Source organism: Lipotes vexillifer, unplaced genomic scaffold, assembly GCF_000442215.2.
Source record: "Lipotes vexillifer unplaced genomic scaffold, Lipotes_vexillifer_v1.1 scaffold103, whole genome shotgun sequence".
Taxonomy (NCBI): Eukaryota; Metazoa; Chordata; class Mammalia; order Artiodactyla; family Lipotidae; genus Lipotes; species Lipotes vexillifer.
Window position 1 is genome coordinate 1,110,438 of NW_006797029.1, and position 23,962 is coordinate 1,134,399.

A 23,962-nucleotide genomic window follows, 5' to 3' on the forward strand; every position below is an offset into this window, starting at 1 on the left:
GAAAGAGTGGGAAGGAGTGCCCATTTTACAGAATGGTGACACTGAGGCCTGAGTTGGGCCCCTTCCTCTGGCCCAGAGGGTAGCACACATAGCTGCTGCAGGCCTGAACTGGTGGTTTTGATGAATCATGGGTCTTCTTGGCCCAGGAGAGTCAAGGACAGTTCACCAGGCAGTAATGATGCCTCCTCTCCTCCCCCCACTGCCCTGGCACCCCTCTCAGGCTGCTGAGCCTGGTGTGGCCCATGCTTCTTTTCTCTCTACTCCTCTGTCTTCAACATTTCCAGCACCTGTATATCCCTGCCAGTCTCTTGTCCTTGCTTCCCTCTTAGACTGCCCATTTCCCTCCCTCTCTGCTCCTCTACACAGCCCTCACCTCCCCCAGGAAGCCCTCCGGGATTGACTCCAAGCTCATGACTTCTTTATCCTGCGTCCCCTCTCCATTCGAAACCCCTCTCCAACTGTCCCCCTGCCCCCAGCCCAGAAAAGGGACTCTGGGTTCTTACAACTGCAGCCCATCAGAGACAGTAAGAGAGGCAGCAGAAGGAGACCAGGAGGTGGGGGGAGTGGCACTGTTAGAGTTTCCAAAATCCTGGCCAGCAAGGCCTCAGAGGCCTCCGTTGGGGCGAGGGGGCTGCCTGGCCTGTGCGCTCCCAGCAGCACAAGGCAGCTTGTGTGAGCCCTTTCCCGCCTGGCCCCCGCAGGAAACAGCAGGGCTCAGCCCCTCAATGGGCCCATTCAGCCCCCAGCTCTCTGGAAAGAACCTCTGCTTCCTGTCACCCTCCCACTCTGGCCTGGAGAACCAGGCCTAACAGGCTGCTACTCTCCCCTGCTGGGAGGGTGCTGGAGGCAGGTGGTTCAGTAGTTAGAGACAGCCAGCTACTTAAGTTCCTGCCTGCTCCTCAGCTTGACTGCCCTGACAGGTTGACATCCACCTTTAGCAAAAGGGAGTGTGGGTGAGGGCTTGTGCTCACTCCCACACAGGGGAAGCAGTGGGCCCCCAACTCCTGCGTGGTAGGCAGGTAAATGTTTAGCAACAGGCTCTCCTGGAGACAGGGAGCCCTGATGTGTAGTGTTTGCCTCTTTCCGTGGTATAAATATTCTCACTGGGCAACATCAACTAGCTTGCAAAATTCCTGAAAATGTAACAATCAGCTCTTGCCAGCTGTTCTGAGTTCCTACGTGCCACCGTGGTGGCTCCATCCTATGGGGCCACCTGCCCCCACTCTTCGGCTGTGGCTGCCCTCAGTTTAGTGTGCTGCATTTTGTCCTTAAGAATCGACGATCTTGCAGATAAGGCACCCCCGGAGGTGCCTGCCAGCTGCCAGTTCCCTGGTCTGTCCCTCACGGGCACCGAGGTGTCCTGGGCCTGCTGGGTTGTGTCTGCCTGGGTGGTTTTGCAGTTCTCCTTTGATTCCTTTAGCTTCCCAAACAAGGCTCTGGTGTTGCCAGCAAGTGCTGGCAAGAGGGGATAAGTAGAAGGGATTTCAGCTCAGCCCGGGGGGAAAGAGCATCATCCTTCTTGGACATCCCTCCATCCCTCCAGGCTGTGTTGGCTGCCCTTAGGACATACAAGTCTGGGACTCCTCCAGTGGCTGATGCTAATTCTTCAGGTGCATGTCAGCTGGCTCAGGCTGCCCGGGGACCAGCAATGTATATGGCTGGTGCCAGATCATCCCTATCAAGGCCATCAGCCTTTACTCACTCTCACCGGATTTAAGAGAAGCCCAAGGGGGGTGAATCATCTCTGTAACCCATTCCTGTCTCCCCAGCCCTGGATGTCAAGTGGGGAGAGTCAACGTTATATTTGGCACTAATCTCCACAAAAGGAATGGACCAGAAATTGTGGCATCAGGTTAGAGGCCAAGGGAGGCTAATTTGGGGAAACTGCCTGGACGGGGTGACAACTTAAAAAGAGGAGGTGTCCCTACACAGGGACCACTGACCCTGGGAAACCCCAAATATGACCTCCTGTCTCGGGAGGCCCTCTGGCCTGCCCGTCAGGCCGTCATCCCCTCCCAGGCCTTGTCTTCAGCCTCAGACCGAGGCTTGAAGAACTCAGCTCTTGTCATCCCTGGCTTCCTGGCCATGGTGGAAATAAAGGGGCCGGATCTGACCGCTCACCGGGGACCTTTAATAGCTAAGCAGCAGGAAGCAATACAGGGAGACTGAGGAAGTTTGGCCCATTTTGGTCCGGCACTGCACGTGGTCTCCATCTAACCTCAGAGCCTTTGCTCTTCGATGGACTCAGGCCAACAAGCTGCCCCCCCGACCCCCAAAGACAGCTGAGAGCATGGCCCAAGAGAGATGCAGGGATGGGTGGGTTGCCTGACTTACCACCACCAGAGCCCAGCTGTGGTCCCAGCCCACCCAGGGACTAAACCATACGGGCGCTTAGGAGAAGGAATTTGAGCAGAGATCAGTTTGGGTAGAGGTGGTTCTCCTAGAGCTTCATTCCTGGGGGTTGTGACCATCGGGCCAGGTGATCAGGCCAGTGACCACTTCCCTTTGAGCCAGACCCAGGATGGAGATTCCTCTGGGGCCCAGGGGAAGAGAGCCAGAGCTGCCAGAGGCCTCTGGCCCCAGAAACCTCCGAGGAAGAGACCTGAGATGCTTGAAATGCTGGGTCTGGCCTCCTTCAGAGCCAGCGTCTGGGCTGGACACAAGGTGAGGCCATGCCTTCTGGTGCCAGGACCAAGCAGGTGCTGGGACCAGCTGAGGCCACGGGAGAGCGCCACGCAGGAGAACCGTAAGGGTGTACCAGCATGCACCGCCCTCCCTGCAGCCCACCCGCCCACCCTGCAGCACCTCTCCTCCAGGCAAGGGGCTAAGCTTCACCACAGCTCTCTCTGTCACACAGCCTCCTTCTTCGGAGAGAACCACCTGGAGGTGCCTGTGGCCATGTCTCTGACTGACATAGACCTACAGCTGGAGTTTTCTACGTCCCAGCCCGAAGCCCTGCTTCTCCTGGCGGCAGGCCCGGCTGACTACCTCCTCCTGCAGCTCCACTCTGGACGCCTGCAGGTCAGTGACATCTCCCTGCTGGACTCCTTCTCTAGCTTTGAGTGGCCCCCAACCGGCTGTGTGACCTTGTGGGAGTCACTTTCGCCTTGAGGTCTCGAGTTCCCCACTGTGAGATGGACAGAAGCATCCCAGAAGGTGTGACTTCCTCATGAACCAGCTCTGCCCTCCTGCCCTCTAGCCACACTTCTCACCACGACCCCTGGCCGGTCCTTTGTGTCCTGACCACCCTGGCTGCTTTCAGCTCCCTGCCGCCTTGTGGTCTCTCGCTTTTGCTCACTACACTCCCCCTGCCTGGTGCAAGCCTCACTCGTTCCCTGCACCTGCCTAACTCCAGCCTCTCCTTGAAGTCTCAGCATGGGCATCCCTTCCTCACCTGGACTGGGTCCCCTCTCCTGGGTTCCAGCACCCCCCCCGTGCACTCCTCTGGCATAGCACAAATCACCCTGATTCACCACGGTCTGTCGATGATGGAACGACCAATACTGCCACAGCTTTCTCAGTTTTCTGTTTCATCCTTCAAGTCACCACAAACTTTATTAGCAAAGAGTCTTCTGGCTCTCTCTTGAGGCTTCCCCCTAACCATGAAGAGTTTGAGAACATGAGGTCTTAGTCCAAATTTGGGGGGACCATCGTCTTCCACACCCCAGGGGAGAGAGGCCTCTGGTCCTCTCAATCCCTCAGCTGCTTTCAGTCCATCTGATGCTGCCATTGCTTCTCACTGCCACAAGGTGTCACTGTTGAACATGGCCTGGTACAACCTAGCACTGATGCTCTTCCTCCCTGCCAGGTATATTGATGCCACACCCCTAGAAAGGTGCTCCGTAGGTGGACTCCCAAGGCCATACGTTCTTAGTGCTCTGCTCTTTCAGTTCCCATACTCTGCCACCACCCATTTTACCATCTGGTTGTGGGAACACCACACCAGAGCCGGCTCTGGTGTCAATGTCCTGGGGACAGAACCATGTCTCTCTTCTCTCCCCAAGGACCTCCCCTTGGACAGGTCAAAACACAGAGCATCTGATTAGGCTCCCCATTTCTGAACAGTGAGCCTGGCTGCCTCAGTGACCCCACGGTGTTTTGGTCTACTTAGGGGGACTCATCAGGGGATTCCCAGGTGCCCATTGTGCCAGGGGAAGAATCTTCTGTGTTCCAAGGTGATTTTTCTAGCACCTCTCACCCAAGGAAAGAGGGGAGACATAAAAGAATTTAGGCTGAATCTCTAGGAAAGCATCTTGCTGTATGACAGGTCTGTGTGGGCAGGGACCACATCGGATTCACGTCGGGGTCCCCTGAGCCCATCCAGGCCTGGAACAGAGATCACTTTGGTGAGTGTTTGGGGGATGCGTAAAGAGATGGCAGGAGAGGGAGAGGAGTGGCATGAGAAGCCTTTGTCCTAGGCCCTCTGCTCTGGGGACCCCAAGTGTGGGGGACCAGTTATGCTTTTACTGCAGAAGTGATGGATTCAGTGTGCCTCCCCCATCCCTCATTCCCCCGTCTCTCCTCAGGTCAGATTTATCCTGGGCCAGGAGGAGGTGAGGATGCAGACCCTGGCAGAGACACTGCTGAGCGACTCCATTCCCCACACTGTGGGGCTGACCGTGTCAGACAGCTGGGCCTTGTTGTCAGTCGATGGGCTCCTGAATGCCTCCGCCCAAGTCCAGCAGGCCCCCCTGGAGGTCCCCTATGGGCTCTTCCTGGGGGGCACCGGGAGCCTTGGCCTGCCCTACCTGAGCAGAGCCAGCCGACCCCTGCGGGGTTGCCTCCACACAGCCACCCTCAATGGCCGCAGCCTCCTTTGGCCACTGACCCCAGACGTGCCTGAGGGCTGTGCTGAGGAGTTCTCTGCCGGTGATGACGTGGCCATGGGCTTCTCTGGGCCCCACTCACTGGCTGCCTTCCCTGCCTGGGGCACTCGGGATGAAGGCACCCTGGAGTTTACACTCACCACACGGAGCCGACAGGCGCCCCTGGCCTTCCAGGCAGGGGGCCGGCACGGGGACTTCATCTACGTGGACATATTTGAGGGCCACCTGCGGGCTGTGGTGGAGAAGGGCCAGGGCACCGTATTGCTCCACAACAGTGTGCCTGTGGCCGATGGGCAGCCCCACGAGGTCAGTGTCCACATGGATGCTCACAGGCTGGAAATCTCCGTGGACCAGTACCCGACACGTACTTCCAACCGTGGGGTCCTTAGCTACCTAGAGCCACGAGGCAGTCTCCTCCTTGGGGGGCTGGATGCAGAGGGCTCTCACCATCTCCAGGAACACCGCCTGGGCCTGGCTGTCAACGTCTCCCTGCTGGGCTGCCTGGAAGATCTCAGCATCAATGGTCAGAGATGGGGGCTCCGGGAAGCCTTGCTGACTCGCAGCATGGAGGCCGGCTGCAGGCTGGAGGAGGAGGAGGAGGACGCCTACAGCCCATACGAAGCTTTCTCCACCCTGGCACCCGAGGCTTGGCTGGCCATGGAGCTGCCTGAGCCCTGCGCCCCTGAACCGGGGCTGCCTCCGATCTTTGCCAATTTCACCCAGCTGCTGACCGTCCGCCCGCTGGTGGTGGCTGAGGGCGGCACAGCCTGGCTGGAGTGGCGGCACGTGCAGCCCACGCTGGATCTGAGCGAGGCCGAGCTGCGCAAATCCCAGGTGCTGTTCAGTGTGAGCCGCGGGGCCCGCCACGGCGAGCTGGAGCTGGACATCCCGGGTGCCCAGGCACGGAAAATGTTCACCCTCCTGGACGTGGTGAACCGCAAGGCCCGCTTCGTCCACGATGGCTCCGAGGACACCTCCGACCAGCTGGTGCTCGAGGTGTCGGTGACAGCTCGGGGGCCCGTGCCCTCCTGCCTTCGGAGGGGCCAAACATACATCCTGCCCATTCACATAAACCCCGTCAACGACCCGCCCCGCGTCATCTTCCCGCATGGCAGCCTCATGGTGATCCTGGAACACACTCAGAAGCTCCTGGGGCCGGAGGTCTTCCAGGCCGATGACCCAGACTCCGCCTGCGAGGGCCTCACCTTCCAGCTCCTCGGTGTCCCTGCCGGCCTCCCCGTGGAGCGCCAAGACCAGCCTGGGGAGCCAGCGACCGAGTTCTCCTGCCGCGAGCTGGATGCGGGCAGCCTAGTGTACGTCCATCGCGGCGGGCCTGCCCCGGACCTGACGTTCCGGGTCAGCGACGGGCTGCAAGCCAGCCCCCCGGTCACGCTGAAGGTGGTGGCCGTCCGGCCGGCCATTCAGGTCCGCCACAACACAGGGCTGCGCCTGGCCCAGGGCTCCACTGCACCTGTCTTGCCCTCCAACCTGTCGGTTGAGACAAATGCTGTGGGGCAGGATGTGAGCGTGCTGTTCCGGCTCACCGGGGCCCTGCAGTTTGGGGAGCTGCAGAAGCAGGGGGCGGGTGGGGCGGAGGGCACCGAGTGGCGGGCCACACGGGCCTTCCACCAGCAGGACGTGGAGCAGGGCCGCGTGAGGTACCTGAGCACCGACCCGCAGCACCGCGCCGAGGACACCGTGGAGAACGTGGCCCTGGAGGTGCAGGTGGGCCAGGAGACCCTGAGCAATCTGTCCTTCCCAGTGACAGTCCAGAGAGCCACGGTGTGGCTACTGCGGCTGGAGCCTCTGCACCCCCAGAACGCCCAGCAGGAGGCCATCACCACAGCCCACCTGGAAGCCACCCTGGAGGAGGTAGGCCCGAACCCCACCGCCTTCCACTATGAGGTGGTTCAGGCCCCCAGGAAGGGTAATCTTCAGCTACAGGGCATGCGGCTGTCAGACGGTCAGAGCTTCACCCAGGATGACCTGCAGGCTGGCCGGTTGACTTATGGGGCCACAGCACGTGCCTCAGAGGCAGTCGAGGACTCCTTCCGTTTCCGCGTCACAGCCCCGCCACACTTCTCCCCACTCTACACCTTCCCCATCCACATCGGTGGTGATCCAGATGCCCCTGTCCTCACCAACGTCCTCCTCTCGGTGCCTGAGGGCGGCGAGGGCATCCTCTCTGCTGATCACCTCTTTGTCAAGAGTCTCAACAGTGCCAGCTACCTCTACGAGGTCATGGAGCGGCCCCGCCACGGCAGGTTGGTGTGGCAGGGGGCACAGGACAGTGTCACCATGGGGACATCCTTCACCAACGAGGACCTGCTGCACGGCCGGCTGGTCTACCAGCATGACGACTCTGAGACCACGGAAGATGACATCCCCTTTGTGGCTACCCGCCAGGGCGAGGGCAGTGGTGACGTGGCCTGGGAGGAGGTACGGGGTGTCTTCCGGGTGGCCATCCAGCCCGTGAATGACCACGCCCCTGTGCAGACCATCAGCCGCGTCTTCCACGTGGCCCGCGGTGGGCAGCGGCTGCTGACCACCGACGACATGGCCTTCAGCGATGCTGACTCCGGCTTTGCTGATGCTCAGCTGGTGCTGACCCGCAAGGACCTCCTCTTCGGCAGCATCGTGGCTGTAGATGAGCCCACTCGACCCATCTACCGCTTCACCCAGGAGGACCTCAGGAAGGGGCGGGTCCTGTTCGTGCACTCAGGAGCCGACCGTGGCTGGATCCAGCTGCAGGTGTCCGATGGGCAGCACCAGGCCACAGCGCTGCTCGAAGTTCAGGCCTCAGAGCCCTACCTCCGTGTGGCCAACGGCTCCAGCCTTGTGGTCCCTCAAGGAGGCCAGGGCACCATCGACACAGCTGTGCTCCACCTGGACACCAACCTAGATATCCGCGGTGGGGATGAGGTCCACTACCATGTCACAGCTGGCCCACGCTGGGGGCTGCTGCTCCGGGCTGGCCAGCCAGTCACAACCTTCTCCCAGCAGGACCTGCTGGATGGGGCCATTCACTACAGCCACAACGGCAGCCTCAGCCCCCGTGATACCCTGGGCTTCTCTGTGGAGGCAGGGCCTGTGCACACAGATGCCGCCCTACAAGTGACCATTGCCCTAGAGGGGCCACTGGCCCCACTGCACCTGGTCCAGAACAAGAAGATCTATGTCTTCCAGGGGGAGGCGGCTGAGATCAGAAGAGACCAGCTGGAGGTAAAGGGCTGAGGGCGTGAGCAGGGATATGGGCCAGGTAAAGGGGATCCTTCCCTCCAGCGTTCATGCCACGTGTGCTTGGATGGTTCAGGATGTGCCTGTGGTGGCTTCTAGGCCAGTGTGTGTATGTGCCTTAGGTATGTAACTGTACATGTGCGTGTTGGGTGCCTGAGGGTTTCTGGGGAGTTTATTGTACATACGGCTGCCTATGGGTTACGTGTTCCTCCAATGTCATGTGCACACATGTACATGCTGTGGCCAACCATTCAAATTCCTGGGCCCCACCCAGACCATAGACTCTGATGTGGAGCCTGAGAATCTGTATTCGAACAACAGTAGGCTCTCTGGAGGATTTTAACAGGTACAAACTTTGAGGACTATAGGCCTTGAAGACAGGCTTGGTTGCCCCCACCGCCCAGCTCCCATGTCCTCAGTTCTTTTTTTTTTTTTTAATATTTATTTATTTATTTTTATTTTTGGCTGCATTGGGTCTTAGTTGAGGCATGCAGGACCTTTGTTGAGGCTCGCAGGCTTAGTTGCCCCGAGGCATGTGGGATCTTAATTCCCCCGACCAGGGATCAAACCCACGTCCTCTGCATTGGAAGGTGGATTCTTAACCACTGGACCACCAGGGAAGTTCCCCATGTCCTCAGTTCTTTCCCCAGACCTCAGACCAGGCCTCAGAGTCTGGAGAGGGCTGCTGATCACCCAGGAACCTCACAGAGCAACCGCAGGCCATCCAGCAGACCTATGGCCTTGCTGTGCAACCTCACACCAGTTGCTTGCCCTCTCTGGGCCTTATTCTCTTACACTGCCAACTTCTGAGCCTCTTGTGGTTCTGGCTGTCTGGACTTTATGGCAGACTGTGACTAAACATGTCTGGTGTCGGGAAGTCTTCTGCGGGGAGAACGCAGCATTTGAGGCAGGCTTTGAAGAGTCTGGGATCTAACAGCAGAGAACGGGGGGACAGTATTCCAGGCAGAGGGACAGAACAGGAATGTGAGTTTGGGAGTGGTGTATAGCCTTTTATGGCTGGACCATCAGATGAGGAAGCACCTTCCCTCCAGGCCCTAGACTGGACTAGGGTCTGCAAGCTGCCTGGGGCCTGTACTGTAGGAGTCTGTGTCGCTGAGAAGGATGGGGCGCCCTCTTGTGGCAGTAGCATGGCAGGGGGAGTCAGAGTGTGTGTGTGTGTGTGTGTGTGTGTGTGTGCACGTGTGTGCGACATATATGTGTCTCTGTCCAAACATTTGTGTGTGATGAGACTGTATGTCCGTGTCACTGAATCGGAGGATGTGTGATTGTGTACATCGCCGAGGGAGCGTGTACCTCAGAGGCTTCAACAGCCTCCTTCTGTGACCCCTCTCATAACCAGGCAGCCCAGGAGGCAGTGCCACCGGCAGACATTGTGTTCTCAGTGACGACCCCACCGAGCTCTGGCCACCTGGTGATGTTGTCCCACCGCGCCACGGCAGCCGAGCTGCCCAGCCTGGACCCTGTGCACAGCTTCTCCCAGGAGGCGGTGGACGCGGGCAGGGTCCTGTACCTGCACTCCCGCCCTGAGGCCTGGAGTGATGTCTTCTCCCTGGATGTGTCCTCAGGCCTAGGTGCTCCCCTCGAGGGCGTCCACGTGGAGCTGGAGGTGCTGCCCGCTGCCATCCCACTGGAGGCGCTGAACTTCAGCGTCCCCGAGGGCGGCACCCGCACGCTGGCCCCTCCACTGCTCCGCATCACTGGGCCCTACTTCCGCACGCTGCCGGGCCTTGACCTGCAGGTGCTGGAGCCACCCCAGCATGGGGTCCTGAAGAGAGACGAAGGACCTCAAGACAGGACCCTCAGCACCTTCTCCTGGAGAGAGGTATGGTCAGGGAGGCCCAGGGTGCAGCCCAGCTCTGGGAGCAGAGTCTGGGGGTATGCACAGATAGGAGGCAGGAGCCCACATTTACAGAGCACCTCATCTCATCCTCCCTCACTGGCAGAGAGAGATGAATGTCCCCATTTCCTCCACTCCTTCATTCCTTCGCTCTGGGAGAAATGATTGTCCCCATTGCCACCTGCAGAAACTGAAGCTCTGGAGGAGTCAACCTCCTCCTGCACCCAAAGGCCGGGCATGAAACGTGCTGGGCCTGAGACCCACCATGGGTCTCAGGCCTGCTGGGGCCTGACCTCTAGCCCTGGGCCTGCCTGCAGGTGGAACAGCAGCTGATTCTCTATGTGCATGACGGGAGCGAGACGCTGGCAGACAGTTTCGTCCTAGTGGCTAATGCCTCAGAGATAGACCGCCAGAGCCGTCCCGTGACCTTCACCATCACCATCCTGCCTGTCAACGACCAACCCCCCATCCTCACCACAAACACAGGCCTGCAGGTGAGAGCATTCTAGGACCACCTCCCACGTCCCCTCCCAGAGAGAGGCCAGCACATAGCTTCCCCTCTGTGAGCCTCAGTTTCCCCCTCTGTAAAATGGGGATCCTGCCACATGCCTCGCTAGGTTATTGGGAGGAGAGAAGAGCGACTGCACTGAAAATAGAACACAGGTGTGGGGCTTTATTACTGGACACTTATAAGTGCAATAGACAGCCTTGTGAATGGACATGCTTGGTCCTGCTGTTCCCTGGACTCACCCTCATCAGGAAGCTTTTTCCATGGCTCAGGACCAGGACTCCTGAAGAAAGCTCTTTCAGACCCTTAAGGGTGGATTCCAACTGCTCTCCACTCCCACCACCAGCAAGTGAAGGCTGCCACTTGGCTGGCCAATCCCCTGCCTCTTACACTACCGCAGAGTAGTGGTGCCCCCATCCAGCAGAGGTGGAAGTTGAGGCCTAGAAAGGTGACAGAACTTCTCCAGGGTCACAGTAGAAGTTACTGGTGGAACAGAAAGGGTGTGGCTTGACCAGGGCCGCACAGCAGGGTAGCAAATGGGCAGGGCCTTGAATGCTGACTTCTAGAGTGTGGACTCTAGGTCAGCAGCAGCCATGGAAGGTTTCAAAAGAGGGCTGACTTGGGCTGTCTGTGACATGGGGCTCTGGGAATCTTTGGTGGTGTAAGGATGTGCCTGTGTGGAGCAGTCCCGTGGTGGGGAGGCCAGCAGAGGTTAGGTTTCAGGCTAAGGGCTGCCCTGGAACAACAGTCAGATGGTGCTGTGTAGAATTCAGCCACCAGGTGGTGCTGTCCACCGTGTTTGTGCCAGGAGCCCTGTGCTAAAGCCCGGCATCGATGCCTTGCTGCCTTCTTTGCAGAGCTCTGGCTGAGGTCATCCTTGAGCTGGGGGAGGGAATCCCAGGGGGCTCAGTTTTCCAGGTATGGGAGCCCCTCCCCAGTACTGCTCATAAGTTGCTGAGTCAGCAGGACCTGTAACAGCACCCTTGGCACAGGAACACGATCCTGCCCTGCTCGCAGGTGGGAGGCTTGAGGGGGGCTCCCCTTCACTCTGAGCGTGGGGTGGGGCTGCCTGCCCCCAGGAAGCCTTCACCCACCTGCCTGGGGGCTCGTGATTGCACTGGAAACACCTGGGCCCCCATCCCAGTGCTGCTTCAGTGCTGCAAGACACTGGCCTCTCCAGCTCACCGAGCCTCCCACCCCATCCCTCACCAGGAAAGGGAGCCCATTTCTAAGCATCCCGGACAGACAAAAATCACGATTCCCATCGTGTGCCAGCCCCTGCCCAGACTCACCATGGAGGGTCTGAAGGGAAACCCCTGCCCTGCCAGTGAGCCACATTAATCAGCACTTTGGGTCAGGGTTGGGGATCTCTGGGGAGGGGGTGAGAGCTGGGGTCTTCTTGGGGTTCATGAGCTGGCCTTGACGGACAAGCAGGACTAGAGCAGATGGAGAGCAGGAAGCCTGGGCGTGGGAGCCCTGGGCCAACAGGGGAAGATGAATGAGGTGGAGGGCCCTTTGCGCAGGGGAGCCCAGATGGCAGTGTGGTTGGAGCCCTGATGGTGGCCCGAGGGCCAGGGAGGAAAGAAGTGGGTACGCTTGGTGGGGGCAGAACCTTCGCACGCTTGTATCCCCAGATGTGGGAGGGGGCCACTGTGCCCATCCCTCCGGAGGCCCTTAGGGGCACAGACAGCGACTCAGGCCCCGAGGACCTGGTCTACACCCTTGAGGAGCCCAGCAATGGACAGGTGGTGCTGCGGACAGCGCCGGGTGCCGAGGTCCACAGCTTCACCCAGGCCCAGCTCGACGGCGAGCTCGTGCTGTTCTCACACAGAGGTGGGTGCTGAGAGGCGGGGGTGCCCCGAGGATGGGCGCCGGCGTGGGCCAGCGAGACCCAACTCCACGCTTGTCCTAGGAGCCCTGGACGGAGGCTTCCGCTTCATCCTATCTGATGGTGAGCACACTTCCACTGGACACCTCTTCCGGGTGACGGCCCAGAAGCAGCTGCTCCTCTCACTGGAGGGCAGCCGGACGCTGACCATCTGCCCAGGTGGGTGTGCCATGCCAGGGGCAGGCTGCCTCCCCAGCAGTCACAGGCCTTGCCCTGCCTCCTGGTCAGAGGCTGACAGTCCCCTTTTGCCTCTCGCAGGGTCCATCCAGCCCCTCAGCAACCAGAGCCTGAGAGCCAGTTCCAGCACAGGCATCGACCCCCACCACCTGTTCTACCGTGTGATACGGGGGCCCCGGCTTGGCCGGCTATTCCACACCCAGCAGGGCAGCACCGGGGAGGCCCTGGAGAATTTCACTCAGGCAGAGGTAAGGACCACTCTCTACAGCCACCGCTTAGACTCCATCCAGCCTCGAGTGGCCCACTCTGCCCCTGGACACACGTGTAGACACGGGTACCAGCTCCAGCCTCGTTAGCAGCCACTCCCTGGGCCTGCCGTGGTCCAGGTTCTGCATGCCCCGCCCTCCAGGAGCTACCAGGCTGGTCGGGCAGATGGGGCTTTAGTGTTCCGGGGGAAGAAGGAGGATGCGGGGAGTCAGGGCTACAGGGTCGCAGGGCAGGGATCAGGGTCTGGGGCTTGGCTTCCAGAAGGAGCTGCAGCTGGACCCTAGGGGGCTGGAAAAGGCACACTGCGTAGGGGACCCTAGACAATCCAGTGGCTGGTGAGGGGCAGTGTTTGGTCTGGAGGGTATAGAGTTTGAGATAAAGGCAGCTGTTGGGCTTGTGGGCAGAGGTGCGAGCCTGGGGCTCAGGTCAAGAGCCAGCAAGAAGCAGAGTGGGTCCTGAAAGCAGACGAGTGGACAGAAGCAGCTGAGTAAGTCAAGTTGGGAGTGAAGCTGCCATCCATCCATCATGGCAGCTTCAGGACACAGCTATCCCAGAGCACAGCAGAGGCCACCAGTGAAAACTAGAACTCTCAGCCATGGGAAGAGGCAGACCGCTAGGCTGCCTCTGCTGGGATCACAGAGCTCTCTGTGCTAACTGTGCCAGTGGGGCCAGCAGCCATCACTTAAATTAAAGCCCCTTCTAAGTGCAGGAGGTACCAAGCATTCCAGGGCAGCCTTGGTTCTCCCTGAAGGTGGAGTGGGGCGGGGGTGGTCTTTCAGGCATGGGGAAGGAAGTAACTTTAACGAGGGTGGGAAGATTTCTCGGGTCGCTGACATCAACATCCCCAAGGCCTGGGTTCTCTGTTCTCCCAGCTTCTGCCACGGCTCCCTTCCTGCCCCTCCCCACAATGAAATATTGAGCAGGCTGCAGCAGCTGTGCAACCTGAATCCCTGGGAGGCTTTGTCATCGGATGCCCAGGAAGGTGGACGGAACAGGATGAACCCTTCAGGCCCCTCCCCCACCCTGCGGTGCTTCCCTCACACCCCAGCAATCTGAAGGACTGAATTGAATGGCCACCAGGGGGCCAGGCTGGCAGCGCCACCCAGGGAAGCTGGGAGGAGGCTTCGTGGCAGACACACCCTCCCCCACTTGGAGAAGTGGGCAGGGCAGGACTGGGTGGTATCTGACAGTGCCACTGTGCCACAATACTCTGAGCTGGGTAGGGCAGGGACCAGGTGTCTCCATTTTACAGATAAGGAGACTGAGGCTCACGAAGGTCAGGTGACTCTATTTAGAGCCCATGGCTAGTAAGAAGCAAAACCGGGGCTATGCCTTCGGACTGCTAGCCCAAGATTCTTTGACCAAAGGACACTGCTGATTCCCAGAGATCAGGGACCCCTCCCCACCTTGCCTGTGACTTACTTCATCCCCAGCCAGACACCTCCCACCCACAAGTAGCTCCTGCACCCAGGCATCCAGGCTGTCACCCCCACTCCTGAGGGTCTCCGTTTCCTTCCTGCCCACCCGTCAGCCTGAGCCAGAGGTTACAGCTGGCAGTCCTTGCGGGCCACAGCTGGCCCACAGATGTGTTTTATTTGGCCTGCACATGCATTTAATATTTTAAAATTAGGGGATCTCACACAAACGAAAAAAAAACCAAAACCCTGATTTCCGTTTCTTAAAAGGCCTGTGTTCCCTCTTCCGGCCATCAGCTGAAGAGCAGCTACCCCTTTGACTGGGCTCTGCTCCCCTTCTCGACCATGCAGGGCTCCCCACTTCACCACAACCCCGCTGCTCCTAGAATCTCCTGCACACTGTGACCCCAGTCGGCTTCCATCTCACTATTGCATAAGTCTTGTTTTTCTGAGAGAAGGAAAATAGTTCTCTGTGTCTCCTAAAAGGGGAAAACAGAAGATAAGCCAAGAGGACACAATGGGATTAGAAGGGGGAGGGAACGGATTTCTTGATGGAAGCGGAGACGATTCCTTGGTGTTTAACAGCAGACGGCCCTAGAGAACAGTGGGTGTGGCTGGAGTGGAGTTGCCATGGTAGGAGTTACAGGAGGTGAGGTCATGGGTAACGGGGTCACATGGGGTCTTTGAAGCCAAATGGTGGTGAGCCATTGCACTGTCTGAGCAAGAGGGACAGAACCTGACTTTCGTTTTTAAAGACTCACTCTGACTTTTGCATTAAGGACAAACTGTAGAGGGGGGTGGAGCAGGGGGCCAAAGCCAGGACACAGTTAAGAGGCTCTTGTGGTAAATCCAGGCCAGAGGTGATGGTGTGTGAGAGGAGGAGAGGAATCAGGGGTGACTCCAGGGTGTGGGGCCTGAGCCACTGGAAGAACAGAACTGTGCCCTCCGGAGTGGGAAGGCTGGGAGAGGCGGGGCGGGTCCGGGATTGTCTGGGACTCGCTGAGTTTGAGATGTCCCTCAGACATCCTCGAAGAGCTGCCCAGGAAGCAGGTGGCTACAAGCCTGGAGTTCAGGAGAGCACAGCCCGGGCTGGAGATACAAATAAGGGGGTCATCTCATGGCTAGCATTTGAGGACATGAGACCCACCAAGAGCACATGGGCAGCGCCTGTAGATAGAGTCTCGAGGCCAAGCCACAGACATTGCGGAGAAGGGGAGGGCCCAGCCAGAAGCGACTAGTGAGGTTGGAGGAAAACCGAGGGAGCAGAACTTCCTGGAAGCCATCGGGTGGGCTGCGGGGAGGAATGCTCAATTGTGTCCAGTGCCTCTGAGAACCAGCCGCCGGGTCCAGCAACACAGAGGCCATCGTGCCCTTGGTGACCACAGGAGTGGAAGCCTGGGTGGAGTGCACTCGAGACAGCATGGGGGAGAGTATAGACTATTCTTTTTGGATTTTTGCAGCGAAGAAGAGCAAAAGCGCGGGAGGTGGGACAGCAAATGTTGGTGTAAAAAGTGAAGTCAAGAAGTTTCTTCTTTACGGTGGGCGGATAGCATAGTTGCACAACAATGGGAATAATCCGTTTGGGGGGAAATTGATGCGGTGGGAGAAAGACAGGAGGTGGTAGAAGCAATGTCTTCAGTAGGGAAGAGGGTAAGGGATTTCATGCAGAAGAGGAAAGACCTGCTGTCAAGAGAGGCACGGATAGAGCATTGCTTTTCCCAGGGGCTCAGAGGTTTGAGGTGACTTTGCCCAAGGTGGCAGAGCTGGGATTTGACACAGGCATCTGACTGTACAGCCTGGCTCTTCACTGTCACGTGACTGTTTTCTGGCGACCCACTGAGTTGGTGAGGGAGAGCATGGGCTGCAGACGTAGAGCGAGGCACAGTGGGGAGATCCTCCAGGGAGGCTGGGCTCCAAGGGGCTGTCAGGGAGACCCAAGTGCCCCGTGCTCCTGGGCACCATGGGCTGGACCTGCCTCTCGTCCCAGTAATGGGCTCTCCCCGCAGGTATATGCTGGGAATGTTCTGTATGAGCACGAGATGCCCCCCGAGCCCTTCTGGGAGGCCCATGATGCCCTGGAGCTCCGGCTGTCCTCACCGCCTGCCCCCGACATGGCCGCCACCCTTGCTGTGACTGTGTCTTTTGAAGCTACCTGTCCCCAGCGCCCCAGCCGCCTCTGGAAGAACAAAGGTGAACAGCGTGGTGGGATGGCAATGTTGGGGGGGCCGGACACTGGGAGAGGCCCAGATAGGAGGGGACACAAGGCCAAGGTCAGCAGCTCATGTCAACTCCCACGACCTGGTAAATTATAGGGAGGGTGGGCAGGTGGGGAGGCTTTGAGGTCAGAAGGAGGGACACGATCCTGGTCCTCCTGGGACCCTGAGCCCCAACCTGGGGTACCTGGTCTGAGGGGGGAGGGACAAACCTGACCTTGGGGACCCTAGTCTGAGGGTCCATGGCTCTCCCCTCAGTGGACGGGACCTTCATAGCCTGTGTCCCCCCCCCAGGTCTCTGGGTCTCGGAAGGCCAGCGGGCCGAAATCACCACAGCTACCCTCGATGCCTCCAACTTCCTGGCCAGTGTTCCGGCCCCCCGGCGCTCGGAGCACGATGTGCTCTTCCAGGTCACACGGTTCCCCCAGCGGGGCCAGCTGTTGGTGTCCGAGGAGCCCCTCCACACCGGGCGGCCCCACTTCCTGCAGTCTGAGCTGGCCGCAGGACAGCTTGTATACACCCACGGCGGCGGGGGCACCCAGCAGGATGGCTTCCACTTCCGTGCCCACCTCCAGGGGCCCGCGGGGGCCTCCGTGGCGGGACCCCAAACCTCAGAGGCTTTCGCCATCACAGTGCGGGATGTGAATGAGCGGCCGCCTCAGCCGCAGACCTCCGTCCCGCTCCGGCTCACCCGGGGCTCCCGCAGCCCCGTCTCCCGGGCCCAGCTGAGCGTGGTGGACCCAGACTCGGCTCCAGGGGAGATCGAGTACAAGGTGCAGCGGGCCCCCCACAATGGCTTCCTGAGCCTGGCAGGGGCCAGCCCGGGGCCTGTGACCTGCTTCACTCAGGCCGACGTGGATACAGGGCGGCTGGCCTTTGTGGCCAATGGGAGCAGCGTGGTGGGCATCTTCCAGCTGAGTGTGTCTGATGGGGCCAGCCCCCCCCTGCCCATGTCCCTGGCCGTGGACGTCTTGCCCTCGGCCATTGAGGTGCAGCTGCGGGCACCCCTAGAGGTGCCCCAAGCTTTAGGGCGCTCCTCCCTGAGCCGGCAGCAGCTCCGGGTGGTTTCCGATCGGGAGGAGGCAGACGCAGCCTACCGCCTCACCCAGGGGCCCCGGCATGGGCATCTCCTGGTGCGCGGGCAGCCTGCCACAGCCTTCAGCCAGTTCCAGGTAGACCAGGGTGAAGTGGTCTTTGCTTTCACCAGCCTCTCCTCCTCTCACGACCAGTTCAGCATCCTGGCACTGGCCAGGGGTGCCAACGCATCCGCCACAGTGAACGTCACCGTGAGGGCTCTGCTGCACGTGTGGACAGGTGGGCCGTGGCCCCAGGGAGCCACCCTACGCCTGGACCCCACGGTCTTAGATGCAGGTGAGCTGGCCAACCGCACAGGCAGTGTGCCGCGTTTCCGGCTCCTGGCGGGACCCCGGCACGGCCGCGTTGTCCGCGTGCCCCGGACGAGGACAGAGCCCAGGGGCGGCCAGCTTGTGGAGCAGTTCACCCAGCAGGACCTTGAGGACGGGAGGCTGGGGCTGGAGGTGGGCAGGCCGGAGGGTAGCTCTCCTGGACCTGCAGGCGACAGTCTCACTCTGGAGCTGTGGGCCAGGGGTGTCCCTCCTGCCGTGGCCTCACTGGACTTTGCCACGGAGCCTTACAACGCAGCCCGGCCCTACAGAGTGGCCCTGCTCAGTCTGCCTGCTCGGACAGAAGCAGGGGAGCCAGGGAGCAGCACCCCCACTGGTGAGCCAGGCCTGGCGGCCTCCAGCCCCACACCCACCGTGGCCAGAGGGCACTTCCTGGGCTTTCTCGAGGCCAACATGTTCAGCATCATCGTCCCCGTGTGCCTGGTCCTCCTGCTTCTGGCACTCATCGTGCCTCTGCTCTTCTGCCTCCGCAAACGCAGCAAGACGGGCAAGCACAACGTCCAGGTGCTGACTGCCAAGCCCCGAAACGGCCTGGCCGGCGACACGGAGACCTTCCGCGAGGTGGAGCTGGGCCAGGCCATCCCGCTCACAGCGGTGCCTGGCCAGGGGTTCCCGCCGGGGGGGCAGCCTGACCCAGAGCTGCTGCAGTTCTGCCGGACATCCAACCCTGCCCTCAAGAACGGCCAGTACTGGGTGTGAGGCCTGGCCTGGGCCCAGATGCTGATGGGGCCAGAGACAGGCTTGCGCAGGCCCCGGCCCCGGAGAGCCCTGGGGACACCAGGGGTGGAGGGTGCTGAGAGGAAGCCCCAGGGGTCCGGGACCAAGTGGAGTCAAGAGCTGTAACCTCCCCAGCTCACTCTGAGCCAGGAGAACTATAAGGGGCCAAGGGCAGAGGCAGGCTTGGAGTCAGTCCCCTGCCCTGGAGCTAGTGTGGGCTGTCAAAACCAGAGCCACTTCCTAGATGGTCAGGACTCTGGGTCCTGGGTCTGTGACCTTGGGTAAGTCACACCTGACCCAGGCTGCTAAGAAGGCCAGGAGAAGAAAGGGAAGGGAGGGACAGATGGGGATTCCTGGCTTTTCCACTCCAAGCCGGGCCTCCCCTCATCTCTACCCCAGGAATGAGAGGAAAACTTTTTCCCTTGGTTTTTTAGGGAGATGGTATTTCCTGGAGCAGAGGGCAGGAGGAGAGAGTCCTCCCACTCTCTAGAAGGCATAAGCCAGTGGAATAATGTATCCAGGGTGTAAGGTGGGTGGGCTGCTCTGGGATGGGTTTATTTAAGGGGCATTGCAAGGAAGCTATTTAGCATGGTGCTGAGCTAGCCCAGACTGGTGGAGCCCCTGGGGTGAGGAATAGAGGAGGGTCTGAGGCCAGCTCATTCCCAGGGCCCCACCTTGATGGGCTGATGGCTAGACAAGCATGGGTCTGTGGCCCCAGAGTGGGCTGGGCTGGGGAGCGTGCAGGGTCTCAGGCCATGGGCCCCTGCGGTGCCTGTGCTCCCCTGAGGACTGGGGCGGGTACTTGGGGGCACTCGGCTCCATGGGGCCTGGATAAACGGTGCTTCTGGATAAGAGGTTCTGGACAGCCGTGTGTTGTTTGTCTGACCATGCGCTGGGCCCTTGGCCACACTAGCCTGCACTCCACCAGTGCAGGCCATCCTGCCAGACCTCAGCCACTAGGAGAGATGGGGCCCGAATTCCCACCTGTGGCCGCACTGCGCGGCTGGCAGGATCTCAGTTCCCTGACCAGGGACTGAACCCGGGCCACGGCAGTGAAAGCCTGGAATCCTAACCACTAGGCCACCAGGGTCTGTTCCTCTCCATTCATCTTTCAAGAGGTTGGAGCAGCAAAGATGAGGAGAGAGGGGGACTTGGGGATCCCAAGGCTGGGGGCAGAGGGGGACCACCAGAGGTGCCTTCCCTCAGCTCCCTGGAGATTTTCACAAGGAAGATTTCTGCTGGTCTTTACCCTTCCAACAAGAGGACCAAGAGTGCTGCTTCTCAAAGGCAGAGCAAGCAGCAAGGGTTCTGAAAAGTCAGCTGTCCCTGTACATGGCCCGAGAGTCCATCATGTGGTCAGTGATGGATCTGAGACACAGCATCCTCAGAAGGCCCTCGATGAGTTGCCGAGGAGCCACCACTCTCTGGTCCTTTCCCTCTAGAGGGTTTCCCAGGGTCACGGGCAATGGAGACAGATTCTGGGTCCCAGGGAATACCCCAAGCCCTGGAAGCAGGTTGAAGTCCTCAGAAGTAAAGCAGCTGGAGAGCTGTCTGTGCTCTGGGGGGAGGCGGGACAGGGTGGCTGGGGCCTGAGCACAGCTGCATTGGGGGTGGAGAGCACCGGCCAGGCTTCGGCAGCCGAGCGGCATCACCTATTCCTTGTGCTCAACATCTGTAACACCTGAACCAAGAGTTAGGGCAAGAGAGAAGATTCCCTCTCCCCATGGTGCTGCCCCTGGACCACCCCTCCCCACAATGCCTTTCGCATTTCAGCATCCAGCCTCCTAGAGCCTCCCCCACTCTCAGAAGTTTCGGGGAGGAAACCCAGAGTCCTGGTAGATCACTGCCAAAAGGGCCCCCAGAGAACCAAGAGGGGACTGAGGAAGAGGAGAAGAGGCTTGTCCGGAGTCTCACACAGCAAGGCAACCATAGAGTAGACCAGACCCCTGAGGCACAGCCAACTCCCGTTGCCACACTGAAAACCTCCCCCTCGTGGAAGGTGGCCAGGACCCATAAGTGGGGGGCTCTGCAGAGATCCCTCCATACCCAGAGCTCGCGATCCTGGCCCCAGCTTCCTTTTCAAGCCTGGTCTCTCCAGCACACCCCAGGCCGGCCTCATCCAGAGGCCCTGCCAAGGGCATCTCCACGCCACACCCCACACCCTGCCCAGCTTCTCCCGGGAGCTCAAGGCTGCATCCTCAGGGCCCTGATATCTGGTGCCAATCTCCACCCAGGGCAACGACCAGTTTCCCTGGGAGTGTAAGCCGAGAAGAGGGTGACAGACCTGCCAGGCAGGATCCGGCCTCAGCTCAGGTTTCTCCAGAGGCCTGATGACACCCTCTCTGTTCACATGGCCTGGCCTGGCCTGCCCCTGGTGACCTGGCACAGGCTGACACTGATCCGGCCCCCCCCAAGCCTGGGCTGGACAGTGGGCAGGACCTGGGAGAGGGTCTTTCACTGGGACACCAACCTCGGAACCCATTCTAAATGTGGGGCCTAAATTTATTAGGTAAATCCCTTGCAGATTTCAGATATACACCCCAGGCTTAAGGAGGTTGCTACCCACCTTACAAAATAACTCACCATTCGTTCCTTTAAGGAGCTGGTTCCTCCCAGGCACTGAAGATAGGAGCCAACCTATGCACAAGTGCTCAGGAATGTCCAGGAAACTCTGACTGTCTTACACACACACACACACACACACACACACACACACACACACAATGTGCACTTGTGCTCACAGCTGTGCACTCACAGACCTTCAGAAACACAACACAGAGATAAATACTTTCCTATGTAATTCATATGCACACACACACAGGTGCACATACAAACTTCAGAGCTTAGTGCTCCTTGCCTATGGCCCTCCCACAGTCCCAGGAGCTGGCCACGTTGAGCCAAGGGCCAGAATGTCCTGCCCATCACCAGACCCAAGTTGACATCAGCAGAGCTGGGAAGTGACCCCACAGTAAGAAGGATGGTGAAGGGGGTGTGGGGAACAGAGTAGGGGTTGCCAGAGGAGCCCAGATCCCCAGGTCCCCAGCTTGGAAACCCTGCCCACCACCCTCAATGGTTTAGCCTCTTGGGTGCTAAAGATGGGGTTCCGTTTGAGCCCCTCTCCTCATGCTATGAGCTGGCCCTTTAAGTGGAGTTGCTATGGCAGCTGTGGAACCCATAGAGCTGGAACCATTATCCTCCAATAGGAAGCAAGAGAAATGGTCCTCCTCCTCCTCCTCCTCCTCCTCCCCCACCAAGCAACCACTCCTGACCAGTGGGAACTGCCAGGGGTGCTAGCATCTTCCTCTGGACCCTGAAGATTCCAGATTTTAAACGGATAGAGGTACCTGGGCAGCCCCCCCAGAATTCTCTCTTTGGGTCTCCTGTTCTCCTGGGGTTTTTTAGGTTTTTTTGTTTTGTTTTTTTTTGCTGTCAGTGGCTTTTATTGGAGTTGGGCACGGTTCCTGCCCTCGTGGGGCTCACAGTCTGGTGGGAGGGACGGGTGTGCAGACAGGAAGTTATGACACAGGGCAGTTTGGCATGGAGCAAGGATGGGGCTCTGTATGAGCAGCTGTCCCTACTCTTATCCAAGAGGAACACAGGGCGTTCATGCAGTGCCGTCAGTAATCTAACCACCATAATAACACAGCTGCCCTTCCTGAGGGCTCCTCCGGCCGGGCACCACACCTTTGGTCACTGGGTCCTGATGCTGCTACCACTGGATGTGTTAGGGGTATACGTAGCATCCAGGCTATCCTCGAGGGGTGCTGCAGCACCTGGGGCTGGCAGCAGTGGGGAGCTCATACTGCCCGGGGCCGAGGAGTCAGAGTTTGCAGAACTTGGAGGCCACGCTGCGCTCGCTGGAGAGATGGGGTACACGGATGATGTCACAAGTGAGGGAGCCCTGGCAAGTGAGTGAAGCCAAGATGGAGGCCAGACGTGCTCGACCCCTCTCTCTACAGCCCCTGTCCCATCCTAGGTCCTCTCATAGTTAATGCCATCCCTGGGTAGTTACCGCTAGGATTAGTCAGGCGTTTTTGGCAAGGGCATTTGGTACCAAAAATGCTGTGGGACATGCAGATAGAGATTTACCTCGCCCTTCCTGAAGAACCCCAGACATGCCAATGAGTAACTACCACACCATGTATGCCCTAACCCAGCGGCATGAGCTAGCTGGTGCGGGGAAGCCCAGAGTAGGAGGGCATCTGGCTCTGGCTGCTTCCTTCTCTCCTTACAGAGTGTCGGGCCTTTCCGTGGAAGGAGCAGCAGGGGCTAATGTCAAGCATGACCAACCTACCTCCTGTTCACATTTCCATTCTCAGTGCAATGAGGTACAGTATTTAACTGATAGCTGCTGTCCTCATAAAACATGCCAACTCCTCAGAGAGCCCCCTGTGGCCACCAGGATAACTGGTGGGTTGTGCTTCACATTTCAGATGTCCTAAGAGCCCCTAAAGACAGAAGCAGCCCTTGGTTATGTCAACAAGTGGCCAAGAAGGAATTTTCTACCCAAACGCAGCCTCAGCTGGGAGCTGGAAGAGCTCCCCGGGTCCCCAACACGGCAACTGCCAGCTCTTGTAGCCCAGAGCCTAGAGTTAAACCCAAGGCTTCCTTCTGATGCCTTGTTAAGTTCACAGAGGGCTCAAGTGTCAGTCCTGAAGCCCAAATCAGATGGGTTGTCTAAGTCCTTGAAGCAGAGGAGGGTGAGGCCGGCAGCCAGGTCCGATCCAGTGGGGAGGGTCTGCAGGGAGTTGTCCACTCCCACCCTTACCTCCCAAAGACAGGTCCCTGGACAGTGCAGCAGCTCCCTGCTCCCTGCCCTTCTGCAATCCAGCTGGTCCTTCCCTCCGGGGCCCCTGCCTGCCTGCAGAGGGAGGGACTAAGGGAGGGGTCCAGCCAAGGTCACTAGTCAGTGCACTGGGTCTCCCCCAGGGCAGAGCAGCAGCCAGCAGAGGAGTGGAGAAGCTGCTGTGCGGCCCAGGCCTGATCAAGAAGGGAAGACAGGCCTCCCGGAGCTCTCTATCCTGCAGACGGTGGGGAGCAAGAGAGGCTGGACAGAGGCTGCCAAGCTGTCCCTTCTGCCCCCAGAAACAAATGCTGGCTGTGACCCCCAGCCTATGTGCTGCCCTGGTACTGGGAGTGCCTTTGGGGCACCCAACTCCCCTCCCCTCCAAGGTTGCTGAGGCCCCCAAGCCTGGCGAAGGCCTCAGTCCTCTGCACCTTGTAGTAAACGTAGGTTCAGGGCTTCCCTGGTGGCGCAGTGGTTGAGAGTCTGCCTGCCGATGCAGGGGACACGGGTTCGTGCCCAGGTCCGGAAAGATCCCACATGCCGCGGAGCGGCTGGGCCCATGAGCCATGGCCGCTGAGCCTGCGCGTCCGGAGCCTGTGCTCCGCAACGGGAGAGGCCACAACAATGAGAGGCCCGCGTACCGCAA

The 23,962-nt window shown here is 59.5% G+C and overlaps 1 protein-coding gene across 1 annotated transcript in view; it reads left to right on the forward strand.

Moving 5' to 3' along the window:
- The window catches only part of CSPG4 (chondroitin sulfate proteoglycan 4), a 36,679-nt gene extending 18,167 nt beyond the window's left edge, over positions 1 to 18,512 (forward strand). The window contains exons 2-10 of the mRNA XM_007469166.1: positions 2,858 to 3,021; positions 4,527 to 8,048; positions 9,424 to 9,906; positions 10,239 to 10,415; positions 12,064 to 12,262; positions 12,342 to 12,476; positions 12,576 to 12,742; positions 16,183 to 16,366; positions 16,684 to 18,512. Of these exons, the coding sequence (XP_007469228.1) occupies positions 2,858 to 3,021; positions 4,527 to 8,048; positions 9,424 to 9,906; positions 10,239 to 10,415; positions 12,064 to 12,262; positions 12,342 to 12,476; positions 12,576 to 12,742; positions 16,183 to 16,366; positions 16,684 to 18,512 (6,860 nt within the window). The remainder of the gene's footprint in view (positions 1 to 2,857; positions 3,022 to 4,526; positions 8,049 to 9,423; positions 9,907 to 10,238; positions 10,416 to 12,063; positions 12,263 to 12,341; positions 12,477 to 12,575; positions 12,743 to 16,182; positions 16,367 to 16,683) is intronic.
- The last annotated feature ends 5,450 nt before the right edge of the window (positions 18,513 to 23,962 follow it).